The sequence below is a fragment of the Spea bombifrons genome, chromosome 7 (assembly GCF_027358695.1).
Source record: "Spea bombifrons isolate aSpeBom1 chromosome 7, aSpeBom1.2.pri, whole genome shotgun sequence".
NCBI lineage: Eukaryota > Metazoa > Chordata > Amphibia > Anura > Pelobatidae > Spea > Spea bombifrons.
In genome coordinates, this window is record NC_071093.1 from 34,887,279 (window position 1) to 34,899,510 (window position 12,232).

At 37.9% G+C, this 12,232-nt stretch overlaps 1 protein-coding gene across 1 annotated transcript in view; it reads left to right on the plus strand.

Moving 5' to 3' along the window:
• The window catches only part of CLEC16A (C-type lectin domain containing 16A), a 64,997-nt gene that overhangs the window by 41,770 nt on the left and 10,995 nt on the right, over positions 1-12,232 (plus strand). The window contains exons 20-21 of the mRNA XM_053470761.1: positions 935-1,139; positions 3,493-3,660. Coding sequence (XP_053326736.1) covers positions 935-1,139; positions 3,493-3,660 — 373 coding nt within the window. The remainder of the gene's footprint in view (positions 1-934; positions 1,140-3,492; positions 3,661-12,232) is intronic.

A 12,232-nucleotide genomic window follows, 5' to 3' on the forward strand; every position in this document is an offset into this window, starting at 1 on the left:
GAGTTAAAGGGGTAAAAAAAAAAAAAAAAAAAAAAGGGGTAGTTGAAATTTCAATTAAGTTTGCCAAATCTATTTCTTTCTCATTTTTTTTGGAATTTCATTTACTTTTACTTTTATCTCTAATAATGCATTCAGCCACCAGGTACTACATGCGAGTGGGTAGCAGCCACCTGTAAGCGGAATGTTACACTTGGTTTCGTTCGAATTAAAGGCAATCTGTATTTTGTAGTAATAAAAAAAGGCAACTTTTTAAACATTACAAATTTCATTGGTTTTCACACAACATCACAAAAATATAATTCTTATTAAGCAATATGGGCAGTAAATGCAATATTGCACAATTAAACTTAAATATATAAATACAGAAACTCAATCTGAAAAATATGTAAATGTCAATAAATTTACTGTCGCTGTAAACAAGAACTAAAACTAGGAAGTAGATCATCTCAAATAGAAATGGTGTATCAAATATAAATTCAGCAACTATTATAAACGTGCATGTTTACCCTAAAACCTACAGGAGAAGAACAGTAGATCGACTCTTTTAAGACTACAATCCTTAGTGTTGTATCTCTTTTGTGTTTGCACAATATTTCTAACAAAAGAAGGCAGAAGTCAGCGGCAGTGACTGGTTGAGGAAAAAAGCCCTGATCCGTGCCTATAACCAGATATATCTTTGTATGGCACAGCTTCATGTGGCTGATGGTTTTAATGGTAGGCAATTACAAAAGGGTCCTTCCGTGATGGCAGCTGATCAGATCTGTGCTTATACGCACCAATCGGACATAGTGATATGAAAAAGTAGTCACACACTCGTATATCTCTCACAAATGAGGACTCATGTTGACTGCCAAATTTCACTTGTTCATATGGTATACCTGGAAGGCGTATTAAATGGCTTGGGGGTCTTGAATAACCAATCTTCTTTTTCTAGGATATGCAAGTGACTGGTGTTGAGGATGACAGCAGAGCCTTGAATATTACCATACACAAACCGGTTTCAACACCCCACTCAAAGCCATTCCCAATACTCCAAGCTACGTTCATCTTTTCTGATCACATCCGCTGTATAATAGCCAAGCAGAGGCTAGCAAAAGGGCGCATTCAGGCACGCCGCATGAAGATGCAGAGGATATCTGGTAAACGCTTTTATGTAGGGCGTAGCATTTTCATAATAAATAGCTAAAGAGATATTCATTGTTTTTCGTATTGATAAGGAATTTAGTCTGTTGTCTAAAAAGCTCCTCGTATCTCACTACCATGGGAGGTTTAATGACATTCACTGCTTCGTTAAATTAAATAAGAGCATCAGGTTTGAGAATGGGAAGTCAAGGCCTGGCCATGTATTCTTACCCTCCTTTCATAATTTCATAAGCTCTTGTTCATCAGGACAGCCTTATGTCTCTTACCCTGGTTGTTTTGAATTGCTTGTGTGTCTTTGTCAGCTGATTTCAGCATTATTCCATTGTAAACATTTGAACTTGAACAATTTTTAACCCCTTAAGGGCAACGGGCTGTCCTTAAACCCATTAATGAACAATGCATTGTGAGCTTGTACATGTACGGGCTTTCTCGTGAAGGGGTTAATCTGCAGTGCTATTTCCATAAAAACCATACTAGGTGGTATCACAGAGACTTTATGCTAAACCTTTTAAGTGTGCCTATACTTCTCAGAGGTACAGACTGAGGACTGAGGTCCTGAAAGTCTATAGTGGCCCCATAAATGATATTACCTTGGACTGAAGGCTCCTACATCTGATGTGCAACTAAACAGAGCACAATAGAGATTGCTTAGACTATCTCTCTATAATTCTCCAAAAGACAAGCAGATTCATTTGAAGATTCAAAAAAAAAAACTTTGAAAACATAAAATATCTTAAAATATTACATGCGCTATATTATTTAAAATTATCTTAATACAAAAACTATATTCTTACAGATAATGTAGTGGTACCGTATGTAGATATATAATTGTTTCATAAAAAACAATTAATACATTAATGTTCCTCAAGACCTAAATACTGATTTTTTTTCTGCTGGCATTCTCGGTAACTTCATCGTGAGTCAGAATATTTTCTGGGATTGTTCTTGCATGCTGTTCAGACTAAACTTCTGCTCGATTCAAAGAAAATGTCAACCTTACTTTGCTTTTAAAGTGGAAAACGAAGTATCTTCAGTGTTTCACTTCTTTCTTTATCTTCATGGAATGATATGTCTCGGGATGACTAAACGTCACCAAGTATTTGAAGAATACATGTACCGGTAGTTCTCAGGGCACTGCATTAATCACTTGCTGACAAATCCCTGACCAATAACCTCACGTGATGTACCGGTTCGTCTAGTGTTTCCATGCATCTTTGCCACAGGCTGCCACTGATGTTTAAAATGTTATTTCATAGCATTAATGAAATATCTCCAAGGGTTCTACTAATTGACCATCAATAAACACAAGAAGTAAACAGTGGCATTGCATTCATTCAGAAATCCTAAAAAAGCTGTGATGTCATCTGGTCTCCTTAAAGACTGGATTGATCTCCAGCGGGACTGCTGTCATACAGGGTCAACAAACGCTTTGTGAAGGGTCGGCATTTTATACTACATATTGTGGTCAGTCTCTGCAGATTCGGCTACAGTATGTGCCGTTTAATGAAAGGAGTATAATTATTATATAATATTATATAATAATGTACTATTGACTTATGTATTTGGGCTGTTTGCTGTACCTAAAGCCCTAGTAAACAGGGGAGTACATAATTGCAGTGTTTTTTACTTTTACTGGAAAAGTTATTCTTGACGTTCCATATATTCATGTGTAACAACCAGGGATACGGACTGTGCTCTGCCTACTACACAATTTCTCATAAAAAGAAAACCACTTGCCTCCTTTTACACACTCCATATGTTTGTTTTAATAATATATTTACTATACTAAGTCTACCTTTTACCAAAGTTGGCCACATTGTCCTCATTCACCATATTGTCATCCAAATCAGTTGTCCCCGACCAGCTGTCTTCTGCTTCAACACATAAAATAAAATGTATTCATACACAACACGCCTCTACCTACATACATATTAAGTAAATACATGTTCGAACTACTCGAAAATAACAATTTTAGATCTTGCATTGATACTCTGTTTAATTCATGTTAGTAATTTGTTAGCCATAGCAGCTGCTACTTGGCACAATATAAACTCACTGAGTTTAGACTCGCCTAGTAATTCCCTATTTCTTTAAGGTGATCCCCATAATTGATCACGATTATAACTAGTGTGTGTGCTCTTGCTACCCAGAACCATTACTTTGCAAATATATAATATTTCTGTGCCCCTTCTCCAGATAAGCACACGTTGTGAACTAAATTTATAACCTTGCACAATATGGTGTTAAACTTTCTACTTATCTTGTAGGCAGCATCTGTCAATCATAAAACCACGTTGAATTGAATTTATTGTTCATAAATTATGTTTACTTTTTATTTCTCTTGTCTAGCTCTTTTGGATCTCCCCGTCCAGCCATCTACCGAAGTTATGGGTTTTGGACACGCGTCGACCTCGGCAAGTCAGCACCTACCTTTCCGGTTCTACGAACAATCTCGCCGTGGCCTGAGCGATGTCACAGTGCAACGCTCTGTCTTTGCATCGGTAGACAAAGTACCAGGTAAAGCATGTTTTCGTTTACTTATTTGACAGAAATTGCAATGTCAAATGGGGCCGCGCCAACTTTACCTTATGCATTTTTGCAACCTGTATATGTAAAAAAAATATTACATAGCACTATTAATGTATTTATTATGTACTCTGTGTAATTTCATTGAAAAGTGGTCCACAAAAAAACATATTTTGTTTTCCTTTTACATTTGAAATAATGAGACTTTTTGGCTTTTTTGCATGGTGTAAAGTAGACAAAGTCAACTGTGTACCTTTTAAAAAATGTGGTTATTTTAACCTAAGGTATTCCTTCCTTTGTTATCTAGGTATGGATTCAATAACGGGAGTATTTCAGGGGAGATACTTAGCTCCAATATTAAATATATTATATATTATACATTATTATATTATTATTATTGAATTGGATATTTGATATAATCAACACAAATTCAAGGGACACAAATATATCTTTGCCTTTATATATGTATATCTATAGCTGTCTGAGAGTGCTGTAAGGACAAAGAGAGATGAAGTATACATAGAAAGAGGATAACCGAGAGGAGAGAGAAAAGAAAAGAGAGGAGATAAAAAAGCAAACAAATATTACATATGAATATTATACTATGTATAGTATAATACACACATCATTTTAGCTACATAGCGGTTTTCTAAATAATTGTTCAATAATCCAGCAGAAAAAAGCTAAACGATTTGCCTTCAATAGCAGAGGAACTATATGTAAATCAGCTTCGATTATATATTTCAGGAAATTATTGGAAAAATGATAGGTAAATACATTTTGCAATTCCCGTCGTTGTGACTCAAGTTGTGTAAGCCTGACTAAACATTACATCAACCGAACGACACTCCGTTTCCTGTTTCATTAAATATGCTGCATTTATTCTATGTCCTTGTAAGACAAACCGATGCCAGAGAATCATTTATATCTATGGCCTAACTGTACGGAAAAAACAAGCCGACTGTCATGTCAAGCAACCAGCTTCCAGTGAATTAGAATAGTTGACCTCTCGTCTTGTAGATGGAAAAGCTGTTGATTAGATGATAATGTTTTTTTATATTTTTTGCTATTGTTTCAGTTATAGTCATGAACGGTGTGTAATTATCTGCTGTCTGTGTTCACACAAAATGCAGCTTTTAAACGATCATTTTATTTATTAAAGTGATCAACAAGCACTTCTGTGCTTTGGATCATTGTCCTGCTGTATAACCCAACTGCGCTTGGGCTTTAAGGCAGGTGGGGTTGGATAGCTTTTTTCCCCCTTCTATACGTGAAACCGTTATTTAAAAACTGCATTTTGCGTTTATTGTGGTTATTTTGTCTAGTATTAAAATAAGTTTTATGATCTTAAGTGAGACAAATATGCACTAATAAAAGAAATCAGCGAGGGTGCAAATACTTTTCACAGCACCGTATATCCATTAGAAAAAAAAAGGAATCAAGTACAAGACATTGACTAAAAAGATGTCCTCCGACTACTTGATCTGGAAGTGTCTGGATGGGTCATTTCACTAATCAGTGAGTTACAGTAAAATTAATTGAGCTGGATATAATCGACTCACTGGATAAACTATGTATTATGCGGAGCCCTCTTAGCTTCAGAGTAGAGGTCTTTTTTGGGTTGGCCTTCAAAGTTAAGAGTGGCTCCACCAGGTAGACCACCTATGGCATGGAGCAGCAGAAGACGACCAAATGAAGACATCCTTAAATAAGGGAATCTTGAAGGGGCAGGAATTACCCACCATGCATTTAAAAAAGTAAGGGAGGAGAGGTCAAGGTCTTTATAAACTGAATATCCTATGAGGAACAAACGTACACCAATGTGTCACCTGTTCATCTTTGTTCACGATCATTGTAATATATTTTGTGCATCAAATATGCGTATAACTGATCACATCACTTACTTTATATGGATTCATATAAAACAGACATCTGCTGTTAGACCGTATAAATGCAAATTTATGTAATTACTGGTTTAGTTATCCATCCACTTTTTAGCCCAAATGGATTGATGGTAACTCGTAAGTCCCTTGTGCTATGTTTATTAGAAATTAGCTGATCTGTACTGATAATGTAGGAAAGAAATCTTTAGGATCTTATTGATTTCCTTGGTCTTCCGAAAATAATGGTAGTTTTCAGGTCCTACTGATTTATTATTATGGGAGATTTTAAAAGAGCCCAATCTGTTTCCCGTAAACTGTGCCATTAACAACATATATTTTTGTTTTACTGCCTTCCTTGTGTTTTAAAGCGTTGCACACATGAAGTAAGAAATCCCCATTGATGTTTAAAGTGCACGCGTTTCCTGAAACTTCTCCAGAATAGTACACCGTTTTAGGATAAATAATCCTAAAATGTAACCAGTTGAGTGCTTCCGCTAATGGGTCATACCTCAGCCTGTTTCTTGTTTTAAAGAATTCTCGTTTACGCTGTGGCTAATTTCCATCCAATTAAAGTACTTACTACTGTGTTCCAGGAATCAAGGTTTTTTGGTTTCTTTCTATAATCTGGCCTTGCATAAATGTGTGCTGAGAAATGAATAATTATCGTTAAGAGCGTGATTGAGAATAGTTGGCGATTAGCAGGTGTAGGCTGTGTTCACGAAGGGACACTCCAGCCATCAAATGCCCTATGGAAATAGCATTGGTCCCTGTACATTTTTATGTGGTCTGTTTTGCAAATACATGCAAATTCAGCAGAATCGCCCCAAATGCATCTGCCCCCCCCCCAGCTTAATGCTGTCCCAGAGATATGGTCGGGTGAACACATACTCGTGCACTTGATTTGGTCAACGCTGCGTGTCGGGGTGTGTTCAGAGTTTCAGACCCCGTGCGCATATATGTTAAGTCCTCTTATTGATTTTAATGGGTGCACATTCCTGCCACTGATTGGCTGCTTGAAGCAACCAATCAATTTAAGATTTAAGCATTCAGGAGGATGCAAATTTGTTCAACATACATTTATTCTAATAGAAGGCGCCTAACCACCAGTCCTAACCTGTCTAGCATAGCAACTGAAACGGTACAGAGTTGAATAAAAAGTTACACTTATGTAACAACGCTGTTTTTTTTCCAAGAAAATACCTAAAAATAGAAACATAAAATGTGATGGCAGATAAGCCTCCGGCCCATCTTGTTCTTGATGTAAAGTCTCAAGCCTCAGTCCTGGGTCTTTTGTTGGATTGAAAAATATCCGCAGGCATGTTTAAGTTCCCTTACCGTGTTAATATCTACCACTTCTGCCGGAGGGCTGTTTGTCTTTCTCTAAGTAAAGCATTTACCTTACGCATGGCACTGTATGTGAAATACAACGCGCGACATAATGTTCTATAAGTCCATTCAGTGTCTCCTGGTGAAAAGACTGAATGGTTGCCAAAGGGACAATAAATTACCTTTTTATAGCAGGGACTTTATTCATCTCGTGAACGGGTAGTGAATGAACGTGTGAGTATTGCTTCCCTTTAAAAAAAAAAAAATCTATTGAAGTTGTATGCACATTGTGATGTATTATGTAATAAAACACATAATGACTAACGCCTTTACATCTGCGTTTCCTGCAATATTCTTTGATTTTGTAATAATGGCTGATCACCATTCATCATATCATACCCTTCCCATAATATGCAAACTTATTTCCTTACTCATAGTCCAAGGAAGGCCTTTGTTTAGGAACTCGCCGTACAGTTATATCCTGTTCCCAGAATCATTATTTATCATCTTCTTGTTTCTGTTTTAAGAGTTTTGGAGTAATTTAGTGCAAATTGAGAGGAGTCTCTTGATGGAAGGGGTTTTTTTTGTATAGGGACCTAATGATGGTGGTAGTGGTGAGAGACTGGTACAAAAATTAAAATAACATTGTGGTCATATCTGAAGCTTCAAGTTGAAAGGAGTGATATGTTATAAGCTACAGACACCAAATGTGTGTGAGTTTACAGGAAAAGGGGAAAAATGATCTCTAGTTACAGGAACAGGCGATACATAACCTAACCCGGACTGCCAAGGAGAAGTCAATACTGAAAGCAATAGACCAGACTTTGTACTTTACCCCAGGGTTTATTGCATGCAAACACATAAAAGAAGAAGTAAAACAGATTTCTCTTTCATTTACTCTCACCTCCTGCAGAGACAGAACTAAAGATAAATATATTTTACTTTGATTTGTTTCACTTTCATTTGATATTAAGCAGCTGTCGGGTTTCGGGACCATTACATACCAGCAGTGTCCAGTGCCCATGGTTTCCATGCATGTGACCACTTCTCATAAACAAATTAACTGTTAGAGAAGGCTTACACAAATGCAATGGCGGTGTGATCGTTACTCTATTTCCTTTAGTCATGTAATAAAGTGCGCGCTCGAAGGAGTTGTTGACGGGCATAATTTGGGTTTGGAGATGAGGTATGCTCTCATTGTTGAGTTTCTTTTTGTGATAAAAGGAATGGCCACCTGCCATAATCTTGCGTTTGGAATCTATGCAACAGTTAGCACCAACGTCTTCCATGGATGGTTCCTCCTAAAAGCCTCCGTACCTCTAGCTTTTGGAGAACACTAGGATATGACATTATATCCCAGATCCCAGCAGGCAGTATGGACAGTACGGAGGAAGCCGTGAAGGTTGAGTCTGGACTCAAGCACCGCAGCTCTTCCTCACGCTCATGTAAGACTAGGCTTAGGGGCTGCAGTAAAAGTTTACCCCAGGCCCTTTTATGTTTAAAGACGACTCTGAATGGCTGAATGCAATGCATTGACAACATGTATTGAGGTTTCAGGAACAAATAGAAACCAGCAAACTAGCTCAAGTTTGAATGATCTATTAACCTAGAGTATGATTAAGCAAATGTTCTAATATTCGTTTGAATATTTCAGTCTTTTATTCTTTAGATTATAAGATTTAGCTGCTATGCCCTTGTTAGGAACCAGCCAGAGTAGTAGAAGGAGAGGAGTCCAGGTGTGGGCCAGACCGTCTATAACTCAGTCTGTAAACGACTCCAATTGGTAGCAGGCAAGGGTAAATCCGAATAAGCACCCCAGGGTCACAATGGGAGGCAGCTGACAAGGGTTAATCCTTGAAGCAATCTGAGGTCCACAGGAGACAAGGAACAGGGGCAGACAGCAGGGGACATGGTGCTGAACACTAAGAGCATCAGAATAACCAAGCGCCATTTGCAGGGAACTGGGAGGTTATAAACCGTGGCTGGGAGTGACCTCACTGATAATGTTGCAGGAAGTCCCATAAAAAGCTATATTATTCTCGTTAAGCATAAAACCCAGTGCCATATACTGTAATATAAGCCGGCACTGACAAAAGCCTGGTTTTATCTCATTGTTGAATATAAACTTACGTTTTTCGGCAGACCTGGAGGCTGCTATTTAGGGTGATTGTTCCTGCGCGATCCCCACACTGAGGTGATTCTTTATGGCAATGCTAACGAAGTCCACTCTTACATAGACTTTCATTAACGAGAGTGTCCCGCTGGGTAACAATGAGCCATTCTGCTGTTCACAGTGGGCAGTATAATACAGTGATTGTCTAGTAGATTCGGCTAAGCTAACAGGGCTAGAACAAATATGCATGGCTCAAATGCACCTGTCTGAAAATAATATGCAAAAAGTAGAAAACATATATTTAACTAAAACTCTAAAATCAATACATTACACATAACTTGCCAGCTTCCATTTGCTATTTTTATACCTTACACTGTCTCCTTCGTAGATTGGTTTCCTACTACACAACTCTGGAACACTCTCCAATAATTGGAGCACTATAAATTTTAAACTAACCTCCCATTAAAAAGGTGAAGTTCTTGTTTATGAGCTTTTATCACTGCTAAGCAGCCAAAGATAAATCTTCAACCCCAATGCAAGCTGGATGATTTCCCAGTAGTATGTGATTCAATTAGAAATTAATGTGTAATGGAGTGTTTTGAGCTTAATTTCAAATATGAAGTTTCCTGTTGTTGCTTATTTCCTGTTTTGAGATTTATTTAAAAAAAAATGGTGAAGCGGTATTGTTTAGAAGAGCCTTATGCCATAATGGCATCTGAATTTGATGTGCCTGAGATTGCCTTGGTGAGTTTGACTCGGTAGAATTAAGGAACAAGTTCACTTCCCTAAATACCCCCCCTAGCAGGGATGATGGGTATCCCACCTATCTCAGTCAAGGTCTCTAGCTAAAACAACATTCTATGGTGGTTGTGTTGTAGGTCTCCTGTTGGATCTGGGCCAAGTCCCTCCAGAGCATAAAAGTAAAAGTTTTTTTTCTATACTTTGCCATGTGCCAACAATCAGGTTCTGCCCTCCAATTTACCACTTTTTCATCCCATGTAACTTGAAGTATTTTATGGTAGTCCAAAACATTATGTTGCTCACAGCGCTGATGACACTGGTGAATATGATGTCGCTATATAAAATAAATAATAATCCTATTAACAACTGAGGCACCAAACTGGTTATAATGCACCAATTATTGGGGAGGTACAGGAAAGGTGTCGAGTCCAAAGGGCAAATTTTAAAGTGTAGTCAGACCGGCTACTTTCCAATGGAGTTGGCTTCCTGTCTTGTATAAGTGATCTGTGTCTTTTGAAACCTGATCTCTGTATCATCTGGCTAATAAAGGGGGATCAGAATATTTTAGATCCTGTCTTTACATAGTAGGTATGATAAGATCCCTTAACAAAGGTATATTGACCTTTCGGTTCTGAGTGATTCCCGTTGAGAGTGAGACATGAGTAGTATATTTGTTGACCTCACCCTTTGGCTGTTGGTATAGAGTGCTTAAAAGAAGTTGTACTCTTTGTATTTGTGAGCTCAGTGTCCACTGACGTGTATTTTGGATAGACTTGTTTATGCTATGTTGGGAAATGGTTAGAATTCTAATCATGAAACAGTTAAAACAGTAATTATGTTTCCCTGGTCGCTTATAACAGAGGAAAGAGGAGCAACCAGTATCTGAAAATCAACTCTGAAGAAGGAAGAGATGGGGAGGGGGGTAGTCAGTTCCATCTTTACGACTACCACCCTGTGAGATTGATCTAATTAACATGATTTGTGTCTGCAATTTATGAGCCATCCAACATGGTCGGCGGTGGTGGTTAGAAATACCAAACAAACCAAGTGGGTTGTGATCTTATACAAATATGCGCTCGTGGAACCCCTTAAGGTGGCTGTATTCATAAAATTTGGAATGCAGAATTCACATAGAAAGAGTCCTCAAAATCAGTCTCAAAATAAGCGCTCCTCCACTCCTCCCACGTTTAGAAATACTGCCTCAAGGTCTGGGTCAGAGGTTTGTTTTTCAGCCTAGGGGGCTTCAGGGTCACCTAATCACTTCTGTTGCCCCATAGGCAGTTTTTCTGTGTTATAATATTTGTACCTACTCATAATGTTAGCTAGTCAATGAGCCATCAGTATCTTTATTCTGAGACAGTTTTGTCTTTTTTCTGTCCTGGTACATTAAAAGGAGGATAATGCTTTGTAATTAGGCCTCAGTATTTGTTCAGTGCTCCGGCAAGAGACCATCATCCACCACTACCTCACTACAGCTGTCCGTCAGCACATTCCACATTTAATTGTAAAACTAATCTATAAAAAGCAAATTGATGTTATCCTTTACCAAATGAACTGCTATTTCTTTTCATTCCTTTGTAATCCAGAACCACATTTATGCCACGGCATTAGTAATTTAATCTTACAAATAATTGTTATCAAGCGTTATGATGAACTGTTCAATCAGGTTATGAGTGTGAGATGTGTGGGAGCCAAACATGCCGCTATTTAAGATGCTGTTCCACCTACACTGCTAAATTTAATACTTTTGCAACTAAATGTAGCACTAGTGTCATCATTGCTAGTACTGTTGAAAGCCCAAACCCCACTCAGAAATTGATTCTTGAGATAAAACAAAAAGTGACACTATAGCCATCATATGCACTTTAAAAATTCCCTGCGTCTATTTGCAAATGCATGGGGGGTTCTACAGAATGCAGTCGCCCTTTATCCAACCTCCAGCTAAATGCCGCGCAGGAGATGTGTTTAGCTGAAAATCTTTGTACATGTGATATACTCACCTCCGTTCTCCTCCAGCACTGGCTCTGCAAATGTTGCGGGTGGAGAGCTGTTCAGAAAAAAGCACGTTATGTATAAGACGCTAAAACAATGTCAAAGAAACTCACAAGCCGGATGAAAAATTACAGAAAATCAGAACCCTTTATTGATCCATTAAACCCAGCCTTACAGTTGGGGTGCCAGAAATTTGCGACGGAGCGGCCCGCTACTTCTTAATAAAAACCATGTGAATCATAAGAAGCCACAAGACAATCAGTCAAGGATAAAATACATTTCTTCTGTATTAGCATTAGTATGTAGTTAAATATTTATTTATCCGGATGCAGACAATGAAGTCTGTTTCACACCCTGCTGAACAATGTTCTAGCCCCTGTCCAAAGTTCATAAAAATGACAGCTCTATTGAATGAATTTTGACATTTCCATACCATACACCTATTTTATATACTTCCTGGTTTTACTCATTATACTTCTCTACGTTTCTACTATTCTTCTCCATATAT